The 27,937-nt window shown below is 40.1% G+C and overlaps 3 protein-coding genes across 3 annotated transcripts in view; 1 reads left to right on the top strand and 2 right to left on the bottom strand.

Annotated features, from left to right (window-relative positions):
* The window catches only part of LOC134676431 (U4/U6.U5 small nuclear ribonucleoprotein 27 kDa protein), a 282,614-nt gene that overhangs the window by 249,952 nt on the left and 4,725 nt on the right, over positions 1–27,937 (bottom strand). The gene's annotated exons all lie outside the window — the stretch shown is intronic.
* The window catches only part of LOC134676451 (double-stranded RNA-specific editase Adar-like), a 33,291-nt gene that overhangs the window by 4,597 nt on the left and 757 nt on the right, over positions 1–27,937 (bottom strand). The window contains exon 2 of the mRNA XM_063534847.1: positions 1,041–1,191. Coding sequence (XP_063390917.1) covers positions 1,041–1,191 — 151 coding nt within the window. The remainder of the gene's footprint in view (positions 1–1,040; positions 1,192–27,937) is intronic.
* Positions 3,885–26,576, top strand: LOC134676452 (uncharacterized). Its single transcript, XM_063534849.1, has 9 exons — positions 3,885–3,986; positions 15,458–15,569; positions 17,743–17,891; positions 18,562–18,703; positions 19,576–19,661; positions 21,775–21,903; positions 23,020–23,096; positions 23,454–23,487; positions 25,616–26,576. Exons 1-9 carry the CDS (start codon positions 3,944–3,946, stop codon positions 26,533–26,535), a joined length of 1,692 nt encoding a protein of 563 aa, XP_063390919.1. The 5' UTR covers positions 3,885–3,943; the 3' UTR covers positions 26,536–26,576.

Here is a 27,937-nt window from a genome sequence, read left to right as displayed (position 1 = left end):
TCACAATAATATCTCCTTCTTCTTTTTCTTCCTCGCGTTATCCCGGCATTTAGCCACGGCTCATGAGAGCCTGGAGTCCGCTTGACATCTAATCCCATGATTTAACGTAGGCACTAGTTTTTACGAAAGCGACTACCATCTCACCTTCCAACCCAGAGGGTAAACTAGGCCTTATTGGGATTAGTACGGTTTCCTCACGATGTTTTCCTTCACCGAAAAGCGACTGGTAAATATCAAATGATGTTTCGTACACAAGTTCCGAAAAACTCATTGGTACGAGCCGGGGTTTGAACCCGCGACCTCCAGCGGGCGCAGCACGGTTCCATTTTTATCGCCTATCACTATGCGCGTCCCTTTCGCACTTACATACTTGTTAGAACGTGACAGGCATGGTGACAAGGGATAAAAACGCGACCGTGCTACGCCGCCTGATTGCAAGTCGCACGCTCTCACAAGTTTAATGAATAAGGGGGTTGATTATAAACTAGTTTAACACCCAAAACTCCTTCCCATCCCTAGATCCTTCTACTAGAACAGAGATCTCCAAACCCCGGCCCGGGGCGCCAGGCTCTAGGGGTTAAGCCCTCCAACAGCAGCAAGCAGACCCCAAGATGGCCCGCGCGAAAGTTTCTGAGTAAAAGTTTTCGGCAAAAATTTCCATATTGGTACAAGCTTTTATCGCTGACTGTACTTTTATTTCCACAGGCAACTAATACTCATCGAGACAATTCTAAAAACCCCAAACACAATTAGGTTTCGTTGTTTTATCACAGAGTTCCTATGGCCACCTCCGGTCTCCATCATCAGATCAGCTCGATGGTACCATAATATTGCATTGTCACCCGACTTACGTATGTATGCAAAATTTCAGCTCAATCGGAAACCGGGAAGTGGATCAAACTTAACTTGCGAGATTTGATTACAGACAACGGTCAGGTGAAACTAAATAAAAGCTTGTAAAAAAGTGGTAAAACGTTTAGAGACTGTACTAGAAAACTGATAACCCCTCCTTTCTTAGAAACAGATTAAAAATGACTTACTGGAGATGTCGAACACCAGCACACGCTGAAAGAAGGCGCACGCGCAGGCGTCCGGGCTTCGGTGCTGGCCGCTCGCGCCAGCAGGGGGCGCTGCAGGCGGAACGGCGGCGGCAGCGATTGCAGATGTGTTTCTATGCGGCCACAGATGGCGCTGTAACAATAAGAAAAGTTATTGAAGTGAAAACTTCTTTAGCGGCGCTGTGCACGTTTTGTGATGGGGAGTAAATGTTAAACTCGCGACAGGTCACGTGACCGTAAGATTCGTAAGACGTAAGACGGACACGTGACCTGATCGAAAAACTGTTACAATGTCATTGAGTTTTCACTTCTCCCGGCACTCCCGGAGTGCAACCCGTTGTTTTTTTAATGCAACGGTATTATAAACTCTCATCATAGACTTTTTCGTCTATATCAGACGATTTATGGTGTAACACCGTTTTTGGTGGCTAAATAGACCGATGCGAGATCGACATGGTCTACCACAGGTCTGACAAGAGAAGTTTGCGGAAACCGGTACTGAGACACCTCTTTGCCTCTTGTCAGCGAGTGCGGCGAACCAGGTCTCATCACAAAACTTGCGACCCTCCACAACACGTTTGCGCCATTCCGTCCGCTGCTCTGCGAGCTTCTCCCAGTCTTGGTGGTCTATATGGAAGGCAATCATGTCCCTCTTTGCGCAATCTTTAAAGCGAAGCAATGGCCTCCCAACGTTTGGTTTTGCATTCGCAACCGCACCAAGAAGAACACGACGAGGTAGTCGAGAGGGTTCCATCCTGTGCACATGCCCTAGCCAACCCTGCTACCCTGGCTAGGGTATAAACTCTAAGCCTGTATTATCCTGTGTGCCTAGACAGGATAATACGAATATTAATTTTTTAACAACCAGAAACGTCTGCGAACGATGCTATATTTGCTGGCTACGGATGAGGTCTCGGTGGCTCAGTTGGCAGTGCGCTGGAGTATCGATCCAGAGGCCGTGAGTTCAAGTCATGTTCATGATTAAATAAATATAAATAAATAAATAAATATTGGTGGACATCTTACACAGGTCAACCTAACCCCAAACTAAGCAAAGTTTGTACTATGGGTGCTAGGCGACGATATACATACTTATATAGATAAATACATATTTATTTATTTATATACATAGAAAACACCCATGACTTAGGAACAAATGTGTCGCTTAACTTCAAACTCGTGTAAATCCATTGGACCCTCTCAGCAAATATCTACCCTATTACGTTTTCTTAATACCAAAATCGCATAATCTGACAGATGGATTTACCCGAGTTTGAAGTTAAGCGACTCAAATATTAGTGTTCATTACACCAATAAATGCCCTTACTGGGATTCGAACCCAGGACCATCGGCTTCGCAGGCAGGGTCACTACCCACTAGGCCAGACCGGTCATCGCTTCGATTTGAATATTTTTTGGCAAATATTCTAGGTATTGTGGCGCCATCTATTTAAGGTTTTTTGGCGAAACTTTTTTGATACATGGAGAGATTGTATTCGTTACGTCTACCTTCCATATTCTAGGCAGTCTCAGATCTCTGTCGAGCAGAATACTAGCATTCAATATTGATGTAGGTAAAAAACCGGACAAGTGCGAGTCGGACTCGCCCACCGAGGGTTCCGTACTTTTTAGTATTTGTTGTTATAGCGGCAACAGAAATACATCATCTGTGAAAATTTCAACTGTCTAGCTACCACGATTCGTGAGATACAGCCTGGTGACAGACGGACGGACGGACAGCGAAGTCTTAGTAATAGGGTCCCGTTTTACCCTTTGGGTACGGAACCCTAAAAACGTAATAACAGTTTGCGGACATGCCCCAGTAAGCCGCGATATGTCTCGGCCTTTTCCAGCAACTTTTCACGGCTTGCGACACCGGCAGAACGGGTTTATAATTGAAAATGAATGTTGCGCCTGCATGTTATGTATGTATTTACTCGTATAAGAAATATATGGGAGACCGAGCAAAGAAAACATATAGAAACTCAATAAGTTTTTGGCAAAAAATTCTTTTTTGATACAAGCTTTTATCGCTGACTGTACTTTTCTTACGACAGACAAGTAATAATCATCGAGACAATTCTAAAAACCCCTAACACAATTAGGTTGCGTTGTTTCATCACAGAGTTCCTATGGCCACCTCCTATCTCCATCATCAGATCAGCTCGATGGTACCATAATATTGCATAGTCATCCGATTTATACATGCATGCAAAATTTCAGCTCAATCGGAAACCGGGAAGTGCCACGCTATTTGGACTGTTGGAAGGCTCGCCAGTGGCCATCTTAAGACCTAGCTAGTAGCTAGATCGATTTTTCGGCCCCGTAAACCTTCATATACCAAATTTCATCGAAATCGTTAGAGCCGTTTCCAAGATCCCCAAGAAATAAATAATACATAAGAATTGCTCTTTTAAAGGTATTAAATAGATAGATAAAGGTAACATGGAAACAGTGAAAAGGTAGGTACGTGAAGAATGCTATTCTGTATGGGGTTGTCTGTCTTCTTTATTAACTACTCTGATATTAGGTAATCTAGGTCTCCTTTCATTCCTATCCCTACATATGGCAACCCCCCACCAGGCCCTAACACCCCCCTAGTTCAATCAAAGTTGTTTAGACATCTTAACTCACGCACGTATACCTGAGCTTATTAGTTTAATTTAAATTAACTAATTTAATATTATTCATTTAATATAATATTTTAATATTTAATATTACAACGTCTTTAGAATTTTTAGCTTCACAACTACATTTTTTGAATTAATATTTAAATCAATTTTAGACTTAAATTTGAAGGTTACTGGAGGGATATTTTTTCAATAGTTTATGTATATCTTATTTTAAAAAAAGTGTATCTAAATAGGTTTAGTAAAATTGGTGATAATGATAAACGCGGTGCCGCTTGCTTGTTTCCTGTCTATGATACGTAAGTATTATTAAAATAATACATTTATTTAAAGTACAGTCACCTGCAATAATATGTTACATGACGAAGGCCGCAATAATATCTGACACAATCTTATTTGTAGAGCCATAAGAGCGTGCCACATATTTTTGCGAAGAGTAACATATTGCAGGTTAATGTACATATTTTATGGGGCACTAGTGCTATAATTAGCACATTACGCAACTATGTCGAAAATTTAAAGAGCCATATCGTCAGGTGACAAGCAAAAGTCACTAATTAATAAATAATTTAAACAATGTGAACCATATTAGTACTAAAAGAAGGTCGATTTACCTTCTTTTAGTACTAATATGGTTCACTATGGCTATGAACTTGTGGTGGTAATTAGTGAGTTTTGCTTGTCATCCGACGATGTGTACTCTCTGCAATACTTTGTACGATCGAATAGGTAATTCGCAACTCGTGTCGATTTAAAACACTCCCTTCGGTCGTGTTTTAATTTAACGCCACTCTATGTCTAAATGTTATTTATTACCTACTATACATAACGTAATCGTGGCATATATCTATCAATCCTTATTAAGAGTGTTATGGACCCAGCGCTGCGGTCGACTGAGTGTTAGGTCTTATACATAACGGAGTATGAAACATGTCGCTTTTTGGCGAAAGATTTTGATTTCTGTACCATTTAGTAACTTTTCACGTTTATAGCCAAGGTTCCGCATGCAAAAATTTCTAAAATACTGTTCAGAAGTATTCAGAACCCCTAGTGAAAATTTCATTCGATACGCGGACTTATTTCTAGGTACGGAATGAGTGCTCGTGGTGAGTGGAATGTTTAAATTGTTTTAAAATAATAAAAGAATACGATTATGACCGTGACTGTTTATTAAATCCGATTTGTTTACTCCGAAATCAAGCAAAGTTACTATCCGGTATCCGGCCTGTAGTTAAAATAACGGCCGGATAGTAAACGAATATCCGGTGCAGGTGCAGCTCTAGTTCGTACTTTTCCGTGAAAATACGATGGAAAATAATTATGCACTACATCTGCATATGTTAAAGAAAATTGAAAGAGCTCTTTATTTAAACATAGTTATTAGGGTTCCGTACCCAAAGGGTAAAACGGGACCCTATTACTAAGGGCCAGTTGCACCAGCCACATTTGACAGACTGATCAACGTCAGCCGGCGCGCCCCGGCGCTTTACTATGAAACTTTCCATACATAAAAATTTTGCGAACTCTTTAACGATACGAACAGTTTGGTGCAACCGACCCTAAGACTTCGCTGTCCGTCCGTCCGTCCGTCCGTCCGTCTGTCACCAGGCTGTATCTCACGAACCGTGATAGCTAGACAGTTGAAATTTTCACAGATGATGTATTTCTGTTGCCGCTATAACAACAAATACTAAAAACAGAATAAAATAAAGATTTAAATAGGGCTCCCATACAACAAACGTGATTTTTAACCAAAGTTAAGCAACGTCGGGAGTGGTCAGTACTTGGATGGGTCACCGTTTTTTTTTTGCTTTTTTTGTTTTTTTTTTTTGCATTATGGTACGGTACGGAACCCTTCGTGCGCGAGTCCGACTCGCACTTGCCCGGTTTTTTTTATGTAAAAATCCAAATTTGATACACATTATTACAAGCCACAAAATGATGAAATGAAATGTGAACGTAGCCTAATAGCGCTTCCATAAATAACTGCGAACCATTCTTGTGTGACTCAATTAAGTGTTAAACTGTAATAGATAGAATATTTAATGAAGAGTGATGTAACATCTACTTATAATTGACGGATATGTAAAATTTGCTACAGTACAGACATACCTACATGGGGCGTATAAAATAGTAATAATAATTCAGCAGTTTAAGTTTAACAGTCAGACAGACATACTGTCGCATTTTATATTATATTAGTAGGGTTGCATAATTGTATACGTATGATTTTTCTTCAGGGGCCTAACTACATCGTTCAGATGCAAGTATAAGGAACATGGGCACAAAAACAAATTATATAAACTCATAACAATTCACAACGTAAATACATTTTTTTTTATTATGAGCCTGTATTGTCCCACTGCTGGGCAAAGGCCTCCCTCTTATTCTTCCACGTATCCCTATCCTCGGAAGTCTCCCACCAGTCTCTGTCAAAGGCGTCAAACTCGTCTCGCCATCTCCGCCTTTTCGCCTCGCCGATTTTTCGCCCCCGAAACCCCCCATATAGCAAATTTCGTAATCGTTAAAGCCGTTACCGAGACCACCGAAATATACAGGGTGTTACTGACCATGGGGCTTTAAATCCAGGGCTCGATCCTACTCGCTAAACTGAGCTAGTTTCATTATGGCACCAACCCCGAAATCCCGATTTTTTTTTTTACTTTTTCATACATTTTGTCTGATCAGATATCGACGTTTTCTATGGAAAGCCAAAAATTTTTCCCCGATTTTAGGGTTGCTCCCATAGTAAAAGTAGCTCAGTTTAGCGAGTAAAATCAAGCCCTGGAATTAAAGCCCCATGGTCAGACACATTCTGTATAAATAAATAAATATACAAAAATTACTCGTTTAAACGTATAAGATAAGATTAGATCGCAATCGTATAACCGAAATCAAGATAAAATAGCTATTTGTGGTTTCGATTGTAAATGTGTTTTACAAATTGCATTATGATTTATGGATATTACATTACATATTACAATGTGGCATAAATATTGCAGTTGCATTGCTTGCATTGCGTGCGTTAATATTGTAACACAACGCATAGAATCTCGCGGTTTGATCTAACATCTTATTTACACGTCATCATCATCATCATCTCAGCCTATACCGGGTGTGGCCTGTAAGACGAGCAAATAATTAAAACATGGAATGTACTCCTCAAACGGTGACGCTTTTGTTCAACAACTTTTAAAAATTATGAAGTATTTAGACTTCCTATTTTTCATACAAAATAAATATTATCTTCAATGGACGCCATCGCCATGTCATATCATTTGTGATTGACGTTGCTTGTCATGCCTTAAACATAACAAAATTCGTAATACATTGCGTCTTAGAATAAACTTTAAAGTGTATTAAAAATCAAACCACAAGTTATTTTTAAAAGTTGCTGAACAAATATTGATCAGGCCGCGTAGCCAAGATGCCAATCGCTTACCCTCCGTAGCGATCGAAACGCAACTGTCACTGTCGCACTAATATGGAAGAGTGATAGAGAGACATAATGCTTTTCGTTGTCGAATCGATAGCGATTGTAACCTTAGCTAGGCCGGCAGTATGAAGAGTACAGCCTACAGTTACATTTTTTGCTCGTATTACAGGCCACACGCGGTATACGTCCCACTGCTGGGCACAGGCCTCCTCTCGAGCGCGAGAGGGCTTGGGCTATAGTCCCCACGCTAGCCCAATGCGGATGTGGGACTTCACATACACCTTTTGAATTTCTTCGCAGATGTATGCAGGTTTCCTCACGATGTTTTCCTTCACCGAATTATTATTACACGTATTAGTTATTTACACGTATGGTTTAACAATTTATTTTTCTCAAAAATGGACGGCAAAGTCGACTTTGCCGTCTAAAAAATAGGTCGCGAAGCGCGTAGTTTATGGTCACTCAAAAATTAAAAAGTTAAAAACATTGCAGTCTCGCTTTTGGGACTGCAATGTTGCATACAAATTCCATTATTTGTCGAGTTCCAAACTTTTTAAAATTTGAAATGGCCATATTAAATGAAGGCACAGGCCCATTAAACAGCCAAACAGATGATTAGTACCGCGACTATTTAGTTGTCTCAAATAGGTTGGCGTATTTTCGGCAGAAAAATACACTTCTATTTTTTTATTAAAAAAATAAAAAGGCGGCAAGGGCTTTTTTCTGTGAAAATATATACGTAAGAACGTTGGTTTTGTAAAATATTTCTATGATATTTATATTTCTTGCACCATTTTTGAGAAAAGCACTATATATGACTCGGCTGGAAGGCTACTTGCTGGCTTCGGATTCAATTAAACGGACTCCCAAGGTCGTCCGTTTAAAACGAATCCTCAGCCTGCAAGTAGCTACTTCCGAGCCTCGACAATAATGTACTATTAAATTAAACATGATACTATTCGAATATCGTTAGAGTAAATAAATAAATAAATAGGTAAATATTAGGAGACATCTTACACAGATTAACCTAACCCTATAACCCAGTGGTTCTTAACCTTTTCAGGCCGGTCACCCCTATGACTAACTAGGGAACCTGATTTTACCCCTCCTCCCAATGGTAATAAAAAATAAAACGTGAACGTTTGTTGTATTGTTATATTAGGTTAGCTTATTACCCCCGTAAAATACCAGTTTTACCCCCACGGGGGTAATTACCCCTAGGTTAAGAACCACTGCTATAACCTATGATACATGAGACGACGTATTTTTAGGGTTCCGTACCCAAAGGGTAAAACGGGACCCTATTACTATTACTACTTCGCTGTCCGTCCGTCCGTCTGTCCGTCTGTCTGTCACCAGGCTGTACCTCGCGAACCGTGATAGCTAGACAGTTAAAATTTTCACAGATGATGTATTTCTATTGCCGCTATAACAACAAATACTAAAAACAGAATAAAATAAAGATTTAAATATGGCTCCCATACAACAAACGTGATTTTTGACCAAAGTTAAGCAACGTCGGGCGTGGTCAGTACTTGGATGGGTGACCGTTTTCTTTTTGTATTTTTACCGTTTTTTTTTTGCTTTATGGTACAGAACCCTTCTTGCGCGAGTCCGACTCGCACTTACCCGGTTTTTTCTAAGTGGCCAGTCAAGGAATTTTCGCAAATCGTTCAGTAGTTTTTTTATGTATGTATGTATGTATGTAAATTGTAAACACTTTATTGCACATAAGACAGGTTAAATTACAGTGAAACAAAATAATATATAATGTACAAAGGCGAACTTATCCCTATAAGGGACCTCTTCCAGTCAACCTTTGAGCAATTGAGAGTAAATTAAAACAAACATGATAGACGATAGACAAATGAACACTATATGTACAAAAAAGTAAACTATGGTTCAATTATTACTCAAGTAAATAAAACCTAGTTTTTGAGTTTATCGCGAACATACATACACACAGACAGACAGACGAGGCGGGGGACTGTGTTTTATAAGGTGTAGTGAAATAAGACTCACTCAGTAAAACCGTTTAAGTGTTACGTAATACAATTTTTCCAGCATCCCAACAAGTATGCATTTCCTTGTTTTTCCAGTTTCATCGTAACGGCTGGTTAAGTAAGTTGCATGTGAGGCCCTAGGGTCCAGTTGTGTAACTGTCGCTTATGGATATTATTCATATAAATTCATTCATTATGATTCCGGTTTATAAAGGATATTCACAGATCCAGATCCAGGCACCGTCGTCGAACCCAAGCTATAGCTTTACTAAAAAAACAACGGGTTGCACTCCGGGAGTGCCGACAGAAGTGAAAACTCAATGACTAGTCCAAAATGTCTGCAGTACTATGTATGTACTATGGATTGACCCATCCTCCTTTCTATTGAAAAACTTTAGTTCCGAAATTGCTGGTAAGTGAGCTTGTTTAAAATTCAAATTTGTAGCGTTAATTATCAAACTGCACAACGGGACTTAATACGGGTATTTAAGTTTTAAGATTTACCTCCGACGTTTCGAGGACGGCGTTGTCCCCGTGGTCTCGGAGAAGACACCACGACGGTGGCGACGGTGGACGGTGGAGTTTAATAATGTTTAGGGTCAATTTTCAAATAGGCATTTTTTGCTGTCCCACGGCTAAAACTCGAAGTCCATAGGACTAAAAGACTGGGTATGTATATATTTTCATTCAGTGTATTATAAGCTTTAAAAATCATGCACAACTGTACCAAAAATATTATTTGGTCCTGACAAAATCGCATTTGAAGTTCCAAAAACGGCGAAATTTGCCGTTTTTCGCGTGTCCCAGTGGCGGCATCGCGCATTAAAAAAAATCATAACTTTGGATGTAGGCAACGTATTATAAACAACTTTGTATTTCTATAAAGAGCATTTTCTAGAGAACCGATTTAATCATATTGATAAATTAATGCGTTATTTAATAAAACAAGGGAAGCCTTTTTATCGCTGTCCCGCGCGGCACCTGTTTTGTTATGACTTAAATATACCCCCTATAATCTTCTTTGTCTATTGAATAACGGTTAGATTAAATTTACAACGCAATAGTGCGGTTAGTTGGGCATCGATTGACATCAAATGTAAACCCGGAAACAGTTTAATTTATTTAAAAACAGATAAAAATCTCTTTCGATATATTTTGGTACGACTACAACGACATTTGTATGGACGCTGAATACGTTGGTACATAGTTGGAATAAAAATATTTCTTTTATAATAATAGTTGCAAATATAGTGTTAAAATATATAGTAAAATAAATAAGTGAATCTGTTGTATTGTGTAGGAAATATCGCTAAAAAATATTATTGGCGGCATGTCGCGACATTTGTATGGCGACATTTATACGGCTATTTTGACCGTATAAATGTCGATTGTGGCATACAAATGTCGACATAGTGCCATACAAATGTCGAGAAGGTGTTATACATATGTCGTCAGGGTCTTATAAATGCAACAAAAATAATAAATAGTGGCATATACATGTTGATACTGCCATATAATGTTGAAAAAATGCAGTATACATGTCAAAAGCGCCTTACAAATGGCTAAATAGTGTCATACAAATGTCGATCTTTAAACGTCCACATCTAGCTAACTATAAAAAGTACAGAGGTGCCTCCTACAGTATATTTTTTGTTGTTAAGAAACCTTCCTAAAACGATGATTATAAATCAGATTTATCAAAAATAAAAAATTGCCATACAAATGTCGAAAAAACACCCTCTTCAAAAATTGACCCTTTAATAATCGTGAAAGTTTAAATCAGTGTGTAGCGTTAATTGTTTAAAATTCGAATAGAAATTGTAAAGTTACCTTGCAGACCTCGCATCTAAATATATTTGGTCATGATTTTTTGAGTTTTATTTAACCAGTACTACAGTTCACTTTTATTAGCGATTTCATGAATATGTAGCTTTATTGAATTATATTTGAGTGATACAAAGTTAGAATGTAACTGTGAGATCCTCGTATTTCAACCCGTACAAGATTAGTACCTTTTTCATGTAATGTCATTGAGTTTTTCTTTATTGATTTAAATGCCATTTAAATGAGTGGCCATCTAAACGTTACGGTCACGTGATCGCTGTCTCGAGTTTATCATTTTTTCGCCACCTTAAAAAGTGCTCAGCGCCGCTAAAGAAGTTTTCACTTCAATATCTGGGAGACGAAGCTTTGCTCGGAAAACGTAAAAAAACTCAAAAATGCGCGTTTTCCCACAGATAATAACTAGCTAGATCGATTTTTCGGCCCCGAAAACCCTCATATACCAAATTTGACTTATACCCGTTACCCGTTTCCACTAGATTGTGCCACAGTTATTATGACGAAACAGGAGCTGAGTTTTAAATATTTTAGGTAAATATGCCCGTCTCGCTAACGGAAGCGGCTCCTAAAACTAGTGCGATAAGGACAAGGCGAAAAATCCCTGCGTAAAAATCTCAAAAATCGAGGTTTCGTACTCGACTGTTTCCTCCTCCAAAACTTAACCAATCCTAACCAAACTTGGAAATATAAATGATTATGAAATTATTTGTGTCGGACCGTTTTGCTTTTTTGGCTTATTGATGATATCAGTTTTGAATACTACGCCTCTCATTGCGGCAGAGTCAATTAGGCCATTTTGGCCGTTTTTGAAGGGCAATAGCGCCTTAAAAAATAAAAATATCAGAAAAAGCAAAACGGTCCGACACAGATATTGACAATATTAATTTGTTGAAAAAATCATTGCTTTAGCATCAAAACCCATTGAGGAAACAGTCGAGTACGTTTGTATGGAGAAATGACCACTCCAGTTGGCTCTTAACTCTTTGCTAAAACTACGAGTACGTAAAAACATTCATATTTAATGACTACATTTACCAAACACGGCCCGCTTGGCTAGACAAGTATCTGGAGCGTACATTTTGCATTTATTCATCATTGCATATACACTACGTCAATAATATATACACAATTCTCGCACTTATCACAACTTGATAAAGTTGAAGTGAATACACATATGTATTTAAGTAGTTAAGCATGTATGAGTACTAAATATGAGTAGAGACAGTTGTGTCTACTGTCTAGGTATCGATAATTATCTTTTTTTGCCAAGTGCGAGTATGACATGCGTATGACAGGCGTGTCTCACTCCGCGATTTCGTCGCTTTGCTACAGGTAGCTAAAAGTACATCCGCTCGACCCCAATTTTGGGGTTTGCCATAAGCCGCGCGTGGCGCTGTCGCCACCTAGCGGTCATATCTGTGCTGATCGTAACAGACGCGTTTTGTTAGAGAGTGAGTCTTCTGTACCTAGTACTATTATTTATTCTGTGTTGATAGTAAAGTTATAATCAATATTGCAAGTAAATTAATTAAGAATGGAAACAGACTGGTAACATTTACATAATACAATTCCTTTCCGTAGCTAGAGCGTAAAATTATAGTTTATGAGCCAATACTAAGTAACACTGATTTTTCACATCACCTACTCGGAAAACAGCTTTTTCTTCACTGCTAGGAGGGATAACAGTGGCACTTTTCTTTCCTGCTAGAAGGCAATAATAGGCACGTTTCTAGGGCAATATTTGTTTGTACACAATTTTTTAGCTTTAATATCATAGAGAAGTAAGAAAAGAGTGGTATTACGAATGAATGTGGAGGGAAGTACGAGGAAAGGAAAACCGAAGAAAAGGTGGATGGACTGTGTGAGAGATGATATGAAACGAATGCAAGTGAATGATGAAATGACGGGCGACAGAGAGGTGTGGAAGAGAAAGACATGCTGCGCCGACCCCAAGTGAATGGGACAAGGGCAAGAGAATGATGATGAAGTAAGGAGAGAGTGGTAACTCACCAAAACGCGCGTTATTTTGTAGTCGACAATCGACGTCTAGCGTCAACTAGGTGGATTTATCAGTACAGCTACTTGACACCAGGTGTCACAGATGAAAAATGTACTACTAAAACAATAGCGGAGGCAGTTATAAAGTTGACCCAAAAATTTTTTATTAAGCTATGAGCTTAATCATATATGTTCCTTGAGTAATTCTAAACATTTCAAGCCTGGGAGGCAATAAGAAATGTGTGTCTACTCGGATTTGTAATGGATTCAAACTTTCAACCTCTTTTTAACCCTGTTAGGGGATGAATTTTACAAAACGCTGAAATTACTTTTCCTGTCTTTTAATAATATCCCCAAATACAAAGATTCAAGTCCCGCGTTCGAAAATTTTTTTGATATCCATACAAACTTTCAACCCCTTTTTCACCACCTTAGGGGATGAATTTTCAAAAACGCTGAAATTAGTTTTCTTGTATGTTTATAATATATCGTTTTACGAAGTTTCAAATTCCTAGCTTAAAATAAAACTTGAACCCCATACAAACTTTCATCCCCTTTTTAACCCCCTTAGGGGTTGAATTTCCCAAAATCGCTTCTTATCTCTTGTACACTTTATAAATGTAATCTAGTGTGCAAATTTCAACTTTCTATCTTTTGTAGTTTCGGCTCCGCGTAGCAAAAATCTCCAACCAAATTTTTCACCTTTTTACGTTTTTCTTGTAAAATTACTATGAAACTGAAAAAAACAAATATCAGCAATGAATTCTACGTCTTTGGTTTATACGAAAATGATACCAAACTTGCCCAAGTACCCACCAGGATCAGAATAGATTTTTTTTAAAGATGACGGGTGGCGGCCGTCTTTGTACCCCATCCTCCCCCCCACCCCAGGCTAGAAATGCTTAGAATTACTCAAATATCAGATGTGATGAAGCTCATAGCTTAATAAAAAATTTTTGGGTCATGTATGGCAGCGTTACATAACTGATTCCAGTACAATGTACAATTAATATTACAAGCAGGAGTTGAAAATAGACTTCCGGTTTACCCGGTTACAATATTATAGTTCGTTTTTTTTAGCATTAGAAATAAGGTAAACAATCTTGATGTGTCTTTTAATTGAAAAACACATTTTAAAAATAAGTTACGGCAAATATGTAACAATTATGAATCTAATACGATCATTTATATTCTTCTGCTTTCATAAGTAATAGTTTTTGATTTTTAAAAAGCGTTTTTCAATTAAGAGACGTGTGAAGATCGCTTACCTTCTTGCAAGTTCTTTCTAATGCTAAAAAAAACGAACTATAGCTGAAAATTGTTGAGAATTAAGAGTTTTCTTTAGTCGTGACATCTATTGTCAAGTAGCAGTACTGATACATTCCGCTACTTGTCGACTACGAAAACAAAACTGATGTATGGAGCTAGTACTCTTTCCTTACTATGGTTTTACCAAAGACATATGTAACTTCGTATAAGATGAATAAAGTCTAAGAAAAAACCGGGCAAGTGCGAGTCGGACTCGCGCACGAAGGGTTCCGTACCATAACGCAAAAAAAAAAAACAAAAAAAAGCAAAAAAAAACGGTCACCCATCCAAGTACTGACCACTCCCGACGTTGCTTAACTTTGGTCAAAAATCACGTTTGTTGTATAGGAGCCCCATTTAAATCTTTATTTTCTACTGTTTTTTTTTTTTTATTATGAATGGGCTTACTCATGGCCACAGACAAGCCGAGGCGTAGACGTGGCCTACGATGGAGCGAGCTCGCCCAGAAGGTGCCTGTTCACTCTTGATTTGAAGGTTGCCGGGTTATAAGAACACGGAAATATAGACGCCGGCAAGGAATTCCATTCCTTGGCAGTGCGCATAAGGAAAGTAGAAGCAAAGCGCTTCGTGCGAATTGGTGGAATATCTACCAAGTAAGGATGTTTTTAGTATTTGTTGTTATAGCGGCAACAGAAATACATCATCTGTGAAAATTTCAACTGTCTAGCTATCACGGTTCGTGAGATACAGCCTGGTGACAGACGGACGGACGGACGGACGGACAGCGAAGTCTTAGTAATAGGGTCCCGTTTTACCCTTTGGGTAAGGAACCCTAAAAAACGTGCCTCGGAAATCAAGAAAAAGTCATTCTCGGATAAATGGCGCACACACCTTTAGCCTATTCTCGGCTAGATGGCGTGACGACACCGTTTCATATTTAACAATTTTAACACATAGATATCAATGAATGAACATGGGTCAAAATGAGATAAAAATAATAAAATAATTTATCCATATATATTCATTTTTTTATTTTATACGTGTTTATTTTGAGTTATAGTCGTGTGTCGATAGATGGCAGTAAATTTACAGTGACTACAACATTTATATGACAGGACCCCTCTATACTATCTATTCTTTTTGGTTTTACCTAATGGTTAACAGATGTTCTGGAGAAGTCTTTTCAGATGTGGCTGTATATTAAACCAGATATTACTTGCAGGGCCGCCCGGGGTACAATTTGACAACGCGTTACTCCAAATAGCCCCCGTGGACAAGACCAAATGTCCCCTTGTCCGGGACACGAGTGATGTGCAATTCCGTCTGTACACCAGGTATTTATACGTGCACCCTGTAGCCGGGTCATCAGTCCACCTTGTGGGGGGTCTACCCACGCAAAAAGAATCGCAGGGGGGGGCGTAAGAATACAGCTACGGTATCCCCTGCCTGTCGTAAAAGGCGACTAAAAGGGGTTCTCGGGGTCGGAGACGGTCGCAGCTAGGGAAACTGAAAAATGAGAGGACCCACAAAGGGGCATAGCGCTAGGACGGCACTGGCGCGTTCATTGGAGATCCCAAAGCCGTCCGAAATGCGCCGAGGAGGACAACTGGGAGGTTTTTAGTCGGTGAAAGTACGACATAATTACTTTCAGGGCCGCCCGGGGTACAATTTGACAACGCGTTACTCCAAATAGCCCCCGTGGACAAGACCAAATGTCCCCTTGTCCGGGACACGAGTGATGTGCAATTTCGTCTGTATACCAGGTATTTATACATGCGCCCTGTAGCCGGGCGTAAGAATCATCATCATATCAGCCAGAGGACGTCCACTGCTGGACATAGGCCTCCCCCAAAGAGTGCCACAATGACCGGTCTTGCGCCACCCGCATCCAGCGGACTCCCGCGACCTTCACCAGGTCATCAGTCCACCTTGTGGGGGGTCTACAAAAAGAATCGCAGGGGGGCGTAAGAATACGGCTACGGTATCCCCTGCCTGTCGTAAAAGGCGACTAAAAGGGGTTCTCGGGGTCGGAGACGGTCTCAGCTAGGGACTGCGACTGAAAAAAGAGGGGACCCACTAAGGGGCATAGCGCTAGGACGGCACTGGCGCGTTCATTGGAGATCCCAGAGCCCTCCGAAATGCGCCGAGGAGGACAACTGGGAGGTTTTTAGTCGGTGAAAGTACGACATAATTACTTTCAGGGCCGCCCGGGGTACAATTTGACAACGCGTTACTCCAAATAGCCCCGTCGACAAGACTAAGTGTCGGTGGCACCAAACTGTTTGTATCGTTAAAGAGTTCACAATTTTTTTATGTATGGAAAGTTTCATAGTAAAGCGCCGGGGCGCGACGGCTGACATTGATCAGTCTGTCAAATGTGGTTGGTGCAACTGGCCCTAAGTGTCCTTTGGTCCGGGTCACGAGTGACGTGCAATTCCGTCTCTACACCATTTACACATAGTGATCCAAAAGACTCGAGACAATGTTAGCTCTTTTTTTAGGGCTCGCCTCATCTCTTGACGCCTAAAAGGCTAAAAGCGTATTTGACTAATTAAATAGAAAAGGCTTTTTCTCAAAAATGGACGGCAAAGTCGACTTTGCCGTCTAAAAACTAGGTCGCGAAGCGCGTAATTTATGGTCAGTCAAAAATTAAAAAGTTAAAAACATTGCAGTCTCGATTTTGGGACTGCAATGTTGCATACAAATTCCATTATTTGTCGAGTTCCAAACTTTTTAAAAGTTGAAATGACCATATCAACTGAAGGCACAGGCCCATTAAACAGCCAAACAGATGATTAGTACCGCGACTATTTAGATGTCTCAAATAGGTTGGCATATTTTTGGCAGAAAAATACACTTCAATTTTTTTATTAAAAAAAATTTAAAAGGCGGCATGGGCTTATTTCTGTCAAAATATATACATATGTAAGAACGTTGCTTTTGTAAAATATTTCTATGATATTTATATTTCTTGCACCATTTTTGAGAAAAGCACTATATATGACTCGGCTGGAAGGCTACTTGCTGGCTTCGGATTCAATTAAACGGACTCCCAAGGTCGTCCGTTTAAAACGAATCCTCAGCCTGCAAGTAGCTACTTCCGAGCCTCGACAATAATGTACTATTAGCCTTGTGGTGGGCCGCATGTACTTGTAGCGACGCGACGAAATCGCGTAGTGAGCCACGCCTGCTGTAATTAATAGATGACCCCTTCTCCTTTTCTTCGTAACTAATAGATGACTCGTTTGTGGTGCGCGTGCCGCGACCGCTGCAGGGGACCATCGAGTGCGCCGACTTCTGGCCGAAGGGTGTCGTGTTTCGGAGGTTCCGGGGCAAACTGCCGAATCCGACACAAGACCAGACGATACAACGGAGCCACGCCGTTTTGTCGCCTAAATAGTGTTTGGTTTTTAAGTTTATAAAATGCATATATTAGTCTGTAAGGTATTTGCAATATGGGCCTTGTTGCCTTATATATTAAATAAATAAAACTTTATTTTCTTCAAGGTACAACCCGACCCAGTACCAAGAGCTGATCATCGATGATGATGAGAAGCTGTTCGCGTCCCACATGAGCTTCAAGGAGAAGACGGTGTTATACTTCACAGCTTTCATGGAGGAGCCGGATGATGGGAGCGGATTGCTGGTCCGAGAAGGTGCGTCTTTACAAGCTTTTATGGCAGAATAAGTCTTTTGTTTCTTAGCCTATTTGTGTGTCCCACTGCTGGCCAAAGGCCTCGCCCCTGGTTCTTTATGACTCCCGATTTAGGGCTTCCTCTGGCCAGTTGTTAAGGAAGGCGTCAAAGTCGTCCCGCCATCTCCGCCTGGGCCTGCCCCGCCCGCGCTTCTTCGTCGGCATCCACTTGGTGGCTATGTTAGCCCACCTATCCGGATGCATGCCAGCCCAGTCCCATTTGAGCCTGGCGGTTTTTTTGACGTCAACAATGCGAGTTTTGGAGCGCAGCGTGGTGTATAAGTATCCAAAATTATAATTTCGATAATACGAGCCACCAGTATGTGTATCCGTGGGACACGGCACAAATTCAAACCCATCCCACATTTCTTCGGTCTCAATGACGGTGCAGCCCTACCTAACCCGTCTACCTCCACTCTCCACTAGCGCCATCTTTTTGTTGTTGCTCATTCAGATTTATTATAATTTTACATTTTTCATGAATAAATAAATTACTTTTCATTTTCTGAATATTGAGTAGGAATAAGAATAATATTTATTTGTGGAAAGAAAAGTACAGTTGGCGATAAAAGCTTGTACCAAAAATGAAATTTATTTTAAAACTTATTTTAATATTATATGTACTTGTTCAGCGTACATGTTACGAGGCGACGTGAACTTCATAATCCTGGACGTGTCGCAACTGGAGGCAGGACCTTGGTACTTCACCGCGGCGGACAACACCTGGTACATCGGCCGTTTCGCCGCCAAATTCATCGACTACTTAGTATCCAGGTTAGTACATCTTCCTCGCGTTATCCCGCCATTTTTGCAATATGACAACCCCCCCAATCCCTTTGACGAGTTTTGACCCCCCTCATTCTAAAATCATGCTGTCTATGCATGCTGGATCCTGCTAATGGGGGCTATTCATAAATTACGTCATTTCAAATTAGGGGTGGGTGGGTCTGGACATCGGATGATGGCAGCATGGCGTAGGAGGAAACGGGGTCATTCGAAGCATGATCTTTGGATGATTTTAGGAGGGGGGGGGGGTCAAAAATCGTCTAAAATAGATGACGTAGTTTATGAACAGCCCCATGGGAGCCTGGGGTCCGCTTGGCAACTAATCCCAACAATTGGCTTAGGTTAGTTTACAAAAGCGACCGCCATCTGACCTTCCAACCCAGATAGTAAACTAGTTGGGATTAGTCCGGTTTCCTCACGATGTTTTCCTTCACCGAAAAGCGACTGGTAAATATCAAATGATATTTCGTACGTAAGCTCCGAAAAACTCATTGGTACGAGCCGAGGTTTGAACCCGCGACCACCAGATTGAAAGTCGCACACTAATATAGTTAGAAATCTTCTAATATAGTTAGAAACAGACAGGCAGTAGCTGGCGCGCGTGCAATGATGATGCCGCGGCTGGTGGCGCTCTGGTTAAAGTAACTTATTAAACGATATATATTTCGGGGATCTCGGAAACGGCTCTAACGATTTCGATTCAATTTGGTATATGGAACCTCCATCCAGGTTCCTCCTCCATTCAGGGCTCAAAAATCGATCTAGCAAGATCTTATCTTTGGGAAAACACGCATTTTTGAGTTTTTTTATGTTCGATCTCCCAGATATTGACATTTATTTGAGTTCATAACATTTTACAGAGGCTTGGATTTGTCGAAGACGCATCTGGTCGGGCACAGCTTGGGTGCGCACGCGGCGGGTGTGGCCGGCGCATACATAACTTCAGGTAAAACATGCTATAAATTTATTAAAACTAAATTAAATATATAAAAACCAACATAATAAAACTTAATACTTAACCTACCTACAGGTAAAAGATTTGGCCTAAATCGCCGTAAATGGGCAGGGTGCCCAGAAGGCTGGCCGCATTTCCTCGCTGTATGGCGATGCTAATCCGCTGTGCGAAATACTGGCCAGCCCTCTGGTCACCCAAGGCCTCTATTAGGTGCGTCGATAGATCTTTATATAGCCGACTCGCACTTGGCCCAGTGTTGGCCGAACGTTAATGCAATTGACCATTAAAAATTAACCATTGAAAAGGTTAATTGCCATTAGCCATTAACCATTGAAGGAAAATTAATTATCAATTGCATTGAACATCAATTTGCATTAATGTTAATTTATTACGAACCACTAACAATTAAAAAGAATTAATGGTTATTGCTTTACAAACCATTAAAAACTAAAACAATTTTTTATGAAAATTAAACATGTGATTGATAATTAACAATTAACAAGAATAAATATCGTAATTTTATAAAGACGTCCAAGGGATCAAAGGTCTAGTGCAGCGGTCGGCAACCTGCGGCCCGCGGGCCGCATGCGGTTCGTGAACCTATCACTTGCGGCCCGAGTGCCGCCTTGGCTATTTTGTATGTAATAGTGACAAACGACAATGTCTCATAAAGTCATAAATATTAACAAAGTACGGCCCGCGTCACCATTTATTTTGTTTATTTTATTTACTTTATTTACTTTATTTACTTTATTTACTTTATTTACTTTATTTACTTTATTTACTTTATTTACTTTATTTACTTTATTTACTTTATTTACTTTATTTTCTTTATTTATTTTATTTACTTTATTTACTTTATTTACTTTATTTACTTTATTTACTTTATTTACTTTATTTACTTTATTTACTTTATTTACTTTATTTACTTTATTTATTTTATTTATTTTATTTATTTTATGACCACCCATTATAACTAACAATAATGGGTGTATTCCCATTTGTCCCCACGGGGAACATATAGGAAATATATGTGCAGTTTGCATATAAATTATTCCCATTTTTCCCCACTTTATTGGTGTGGGGACAAATGGGAACACATCGTTATCCAATATTTTCCCATTTGTTCCCGCCTGGAGCAGATGGAATAAGCGCTTCATATAAATGAATAAATCCCATTTGTCCCCGTTTCCCATTTGTCTCCAACTCACATATGACAGGGACAAATAAAAATACACCAATAATGAGTGTATTCCCATTTAATAGTTTCAAGCAAAATTAACATTAATTATTAGTTTATGAAAAAATATTTAATTCCATTAAACGTTAATGCAATTGAGAGTAATTCCAATTAATTTTTTGAAACTTTAATGCCATTAAATAGGCAATTAGATTGACAATCAATGTAATTAAACGTCTCAAGATTCAATTCTAACTAACTTTAATTAAATTGATGCGTAATGCAATTGATTAATTGCGGAATTAATGGTTAATGCAATTGATTAATTGTTAATTAGAATTAACCATTACGGTCAACACTGCTTGGCCCCCACATGCTATACATTTAAAAGTGGAAAATGACTGTATTGGGTGAGACTTGAACTCACGGCCTCTGGATCGATACTCCAGCGCTTTGCAATCTGAGCCACCAAGACCTCATCCCTAGCCAGCAAATCTTTCCACCATATGGGTCAAGGGGACCCTAGCGACACCTACCGTAAGAGTGTTACACTTCTTAAACGGCTACCCGAGTTCTTGTTGCGAATTTACTACTATTCGCATTTGTATCGTAATGTACTATTAGATGGTTTTACCAGATAGACGGTCTTCTATGGGTCGATCAACTATTTATTGTTGTTATTCTGTCCTATCAGCCAGGAGACCATAGTAGCATAGTTTCTTAGAAGAGCTGCTGTACCATGTTCTAGAAACATGCTTAGTAAATGTCCCATTATGGAAAGGCCTTATAACTACCAAAAAATTCAAGTTTGATTCATTTAAATACGAATTAAATAGTATTTTAAGAGTGACCCAGGAGACCGTAAACATGGCAACTAGTGACAAGATAAAGTTGATTCACACATATGTGTCGAATTGTCATCAGGTCGCGTCTCAAGAATCACCGGCTTGGACCCCGCCGGGCCCCTCTTCACTAAGCTACCGCTCGAACAGCGCCTGGACCCCTCTGATGCCCACTTTGTGGACGTCATACACACTGACGCTGGGATCTTTGGTATGTTTTTGTTGCTTTCACATCTCGGCAAAGGCCTCCTTTTATTTTTGTACTAGCTTTTTGCCCGCGACTTCGTCTGCGTGTAATAAGTGATAGCAGCAGCGCTTGGACCCCTCGGATGCCCACTTTGTAGACATCATACACACTGACGCTGGGATATTTGGTGAGATTTTGTTTCTTCCACATCTGGGCAAAGGCCTCCCTTTATTTTCTCGGCTCGACCCTGTCTTTGATAATTTCAAAGGCTTGGACCATGCCGGGCCGCTCTTCACAAAGTTACCGCTGGAACAGCGCCTGGACCCCTCTGATGCCCACTTTGTGGACGTCATACACACTGACGCTGGGATCTTTGGTGAGATTTAGTTTTTTTAACATCTCGGCAAAGGCCTCCTTTTATTTTTGTACTAGCTTTTTGCCCGCGACTTCGTCTGCGTGTAATTAGTGATAGCAGCAGCGCTTGGACCCCTCGGATGCCCACTTTGTGGACGTCATACACACTGACGCTGGGATATTTGGTATGTTTTTGTTACTTTCACATCTGGGCAAAGGCCTCCTTTTATTTTCTCGGCTCGACCCTGTCTTTGATAATTTCAAAGGCTTGGACCATGCCGGGCCGCTCTTCACTAAGTTACCGCTCGAACAGCGCCTGGACCCCTCGGATGCCCACTTCGTAGACGTCATACACACTGACGCTGGGACATTTGGTGAGATTTTGTTTTTTTCACATCTCGGCAAAGGTCTCCCTTTATTTGTGTACTAGCTTTTGCCCGCGACTTCGTCTGCGTGGAATTAGTGACAGCAGCTAAAGTAGGTATAGCGCCTGGATAATGCTAATAGCAATCATTCAATTCGCGCATTGCTTACTTCAATTATTACTATTATTAGGCAATCCATTAACTCTTTCAATTACACCCCCCTTTGTACTCTCTTCAGGGATGATTTTCGACATAACTATCATATGTCCTTCCCCGGGACTCAAACTATCTCTATACCAAATTTCAACTAAATCGGTTCAGCGGCTTAAGCGTAAAGAGGTAACAGACAGACAGACACACTTTCGCCTTTATAATATTAATATATAAGTAAGGAAGTATATATTTATTTAACTTTTCGCAGGCTTCCCCGTGTCTTTAGGACATGCGGACTTCTACCCCAACGGTGGGATCAGCCCACAGCCGGGCTGCGAGCTGGAAGTGGTTCTGCACCAACAGCAGTTCTTCAACAAATGTACGTATTGTTAGCAGGGCCGTCTTTACCTTTAGAACTTGTACCCCACGGTGGGATCAGCCCACAGCCGGGCTGCGAGCTGGAGGTGGTTCTGCATCAGCAGCAGTTCTTCAACAAATGTACGTATTGTTAGCAGGGCCGTCTTAACCTTTAGAACTTGTACCCCACGGTGGGATCAGCCCACAGCCGGGCTGCGAGCTGGAGGTGGTTCTGCACCAACAGCAGTTCTTCAACAAATGTACGTATTGTTAGCAGGGCCGTCTTAACCTTTTGAACTTGTACCCCACGGTGGGATCAGCCCACAGCCGGGCTGCTAGCTGGAGGTGGTTCTGCATCAGCAGCAGTTCTTCAACAAATGTACGTGTTGTTAGCAGGGCCGTCTTAACCTTTAGAACTTGTACCCCACGGTGGGATCAGCCCACAGCCGGGCTGCGAGCTGGAGGTGGTTCTGCACCAGCAGCAGTTCTTCAACAAATGTACGTGTTGTTAGCAGGACCGTCTTAACCTTTAGAACTTGTACCCCAACGGTGGAATCAGCCCACAGCCGGGCTGCGAGCTGGAGGTGGTTCTGCATCAGCAGCAGTTCTTCAACAAATGTACGTGTTGTTAGCAGGGCCGTCTTAACCTTTAGAACTTGTGCCCCAACGGTGGGATCAGCCCACAGCCGGGCTGCGAGCTGGAGGTGGTTCTGCACCACTTAACTTCTAGCCGCCCATACGTCAAACCTTGCCAAGCAAAATGAAATTTTATTATGTCAACACAAAGTTCAAATTAGAATGGAAAAGGAGACCTTTTTATAGGTCTCTGGGTAGAGGTTAACCTTTTGAACGCCACAGACGGCAATCGATGTCAACGCAAAATCGTGACAACGACGCCAAAGGCCGCATTTGACGTCGATCGTTTTTTGATGAAAATGTACAGAAAAACACCCCACTTTTAGGTTGGCATTACTTATTCACAAAACTAAATTTTACCCCCGTGGCGTCAGTGTATGCACTAAATTCATATTATTATAAATGTAAACCCTCCCTAACTAACGAACTAACCGAACTAACCCCATTCCAGTTTTCTGCAGCCACTGGCGTTCGTACATGTTCTACGCCGAATCAGTCCTAAGGCCCGGGGCCTTCGTCGCGTCCCCGTGCGAATCCTGGAAGGCCTATAAGAGCGGGGCATGTGCGTACTCGAGACGCAAGCGGTCGCACTTGCCCCATATGGGGGTCGCGGCTGATCCTACGTAAGGATGGTCTATTGTCAGTAAAAGCACCCGCATGATTGATGTCAGTCACTAACAGAGTAACAGTATTTATTGATTGCACATCAATAATTATTGACGTTTACGTATCGGAAGTAGTATCCGACCGATACTTTTGAACCAAAAGTTCGCTTTTGCTCTAGTTCCGGCCGATATTTGTGTCGCTTCATACTCGGATAAATCCATTCTACCCTCTTAGGAAAAATCTACCTTACTACCTTATTCAATACCAAAATCGCAAAATTTGACAGTCGGATTTACCCGAGTTTGAAGTTAAGCGACTCATTTGGTTATAGTGGTGGCAGTACTTGGTGGTGGGGTTAAGATGAGGTTGATTTGATTTAAATGTATTTGTCATTAATTTTGACGCTTTTGTAAAACATAAGGTATGGTGGGGTAAGACTATCACTTGTATGGAATCCTCATAACTGTTTGTCTTGTCCCGTGCAAAATTACCCCACCTTACCTTACATCAAAAATGTCATTCCTCCGTCCACTCACTGCGCACTAAAGTCGCGACCAAATTACGGTATCGTCTTGGGTCGTCCCATTCGTTTTTCGTCAAGTTTTTAAATTAGTCCTATTCTGCTTTCGTCACTCATTCTACATTGAAAGCCATCGACGATTGTGACGAATGTAGAATGAGTGATGAAAGCGGAATAGGACTAATTTAAGAACTTGACGAAAAACGAATGGGACGACCCAAGACGATACCCAAATTACTCTGCATGGCATTTGAAATGACAAAGTGTGGCAATGCCATCATTAATAATTCATGTCAAATTTCTATGAAAATATGACGTTAATAATGAGCCAATGATCGTACATTTTCCAGCATTTTTGGTGCAGCAGAGTGGTGTTAACGGAATGGGTATAGAAAATTTCAACTGAAATGGTAAATTAAGTTTAATATTAACGTAATTAACGCTAATTAATCATTAGGGTTGAAATTATTTATACCAATTCCGTTAACACCACTCCGCTGTACCAAAAATGATATATCGGAGCGGCCAAGGTGCTCACAACTATCTGAGCACGCCTCTATTGTCGGGGCGTTAGAGTGCGTGTTCAGATATTGTGAACACCTTGGCCGCTCCGATATATCTGATGGCGACTGTACGATGTCTGATAATGACACACCGTTATTTGGTTTTGTACACTTCGTTGGACTCTATAAACTTATCTTGTAAATAGTATCTGCACTCATTCCATCCCTTTGACACTTTTCAGGTGACAGAAACATGAAAACGCAAGGATACTACACATTCGACTTACTACCCAGAACAGATTCAAAGAACATGTCAAAAAGAGCTGACACACACAAACTCATGACACAAATGACTTCAATATATGAAAATAACATGAATATACCCCAAAAAGACGTTAATGATGACTCAAACCCGATTAATATTAGAAAAATTACACTAAATCAAGATAAAGTAACCAAGAAAGCAGATAAATATGATATGAACAATAAAGACTCATACAAAGCCACTACATTTGTTCCTAATGAAAAAAATGTAGATATATATGATGAAAAAGAATTAGACTCAACATCTGATGAAGAAACAGACGAATCAAGCCTCGATTTGACAGCAGAAGAGACAGATTTAGAAACAACACTGACACGTATTGAATTAAAAAACATAGACAATAAAGAAAAAACTACAAAACATAAGAAGTATCAAGATACTAATATAAAAAGAAATACATTACTAGACTCATTTGCAAACTCAAATTTAAACTTGAATCTAAGAGAGACATACTCAATTTCAAACACGGAACCAACTAATACAAAATCACATGTAAGGAAACGTCAGAAAAGATTCATAAACATCTTCCAAAAATCAGAGGCCGCTGAAAATGAGAATTTTCTATTTAAAATTTTGGAATTCTTGAACAAGAATCGTAAACATGCCTTACCTGTTTTCACGGTGATGAGAGAAATAAATACATTAGTTAAAAGTGCCAATGGGGAGTTAAATCATTCGACTAAGGAAAGGAATAATTATATAGGGCTTAACCCTCCCGTGTTGCCATTGGCTACGTATAATTTGGAGTTGGGAAGCGATTCGAAAGTGAAGGCTTTTGTGAAAAGGTTGCTTGGGTTGAAGGTGGAAGGAGATAGGTTAACTATTACAGGGAAATAAGAAGTAATACAGAAATTAAATCAGGAATTGGAAATTAAACGAACTTAGTAAGGGCCCACTTGCACCAACCCACTAACCCGGGGTTAAGCGGTTAAGGGGTAAACTAGTGTCAAATTGTACTAGTAACCATGGTAACTCCAGGTTTAACTGGTTAACCCCGTGTTAGTGGATGGTGGAAGTGGGCCTAAGTTAAGTTCTATTTCAATTATATTAGCTGACAAACGAAATGATGTATAATAACTATTTAGTAGAAGTTACCATGAAGTCCAAGAAGCCTTCAACCATGATATTCAGAGTAAAAGTAAAAATTTCTCACAGTGAATTCAAAATTTTGTATCAGATTTCCGAACGCAACGTTGCAATATGTTTAGATTATATTGCTCGGTGTCCACTATTTTCTACTCTTGATTGTCATATTGTGTTATATGTAGTAATGTTTGTGAATTATGTCCTAAATATGTATGAATGAATGAAAAACTTTTATTAAATCTTTTTATAGCCTAAAGGGGCCCACTGATTAACAGTCCGCCGGACGGTATCGGCCTGTCAGTTGTTCGGAACTGTGAAAATTTTGTTCTAACTGACAGGCCGATACCGTCCGGCGGACTGTTAATCAGTGGGCCCCTTTGTCCTATAGCCTCAAGGCGGACGCCACTGTCATGTATGTACACAGCTTATACACCTATCATTTGGCTTAAGCATGAACTGCATATGTAGTTAAAAGCACAATAGTTATTTTCACCACACCAGCTCGGAAAGGCTTACTTTGCACTTCAAGAACTAATAGCAAAGTTGTATTTTATTCACATGGGAGGCAAAGTAATCAAATGAAAATTTTGAGTTGTTTTCTTATGTTTGCTGGTAGAATTGACTTTTAAAGGATGATTTCGGATGATAAATATTTAATAACATTGATTTGGACTAAATTTGGTTAGATTTTGTTTGATATTTTATATTTAATATTTGCTTCGGGTTGGTGTGGTGAAAAATGTTGTTTCACTCGGGGGCAAATTTTGTTTAACCCTCGTGCTTTGAAACCCTCGCAACGCTCAAGATTCCATTTTTCGAACCACTCGCTACGCTCGCGGTTCAATTTTGGAATCTTTCGCTTGCTCGGCTATCAATATTAGCACGAGCGGTTAAACAACAACTTTGCCCCCTTGTAAAACAAATAACTATCGATATCTGTTGACAATTCTTTGACGTTAACAACATTTTCATGTGACGTTTCTTGCAGGCTACGCGGAAACTTTTATCTGATGACTCGACGCCAATCTCCCTACTCCATAGAATAAACATTTAGTTCCCATTAATATTAGTTTTACTTTTATTTATAAGATGTACATTATTTAAAATATATATTGTTTTAGATTTAAATCTGTGTTTTTTTTATTTCTATAGT

The sequence above is a fragment of the Cydia fagiglandana genome, chromosome 24 (genome assembly GCF_963556715.1).
Source record: "Cydia fagiglandana chromosome 24, ilCydFagi1.1, whole genome shotgun sequence".
NCBI classification, from domain to species: Eukaryota; Metazoa; Arthropoda; class Insecta; order Lepidoptera; family Tortricidae; genus Cydia; species Cydia fagiglandana.
This window is presented reverse-complemented; position numbering and strand designations above follow the sequence as displayed.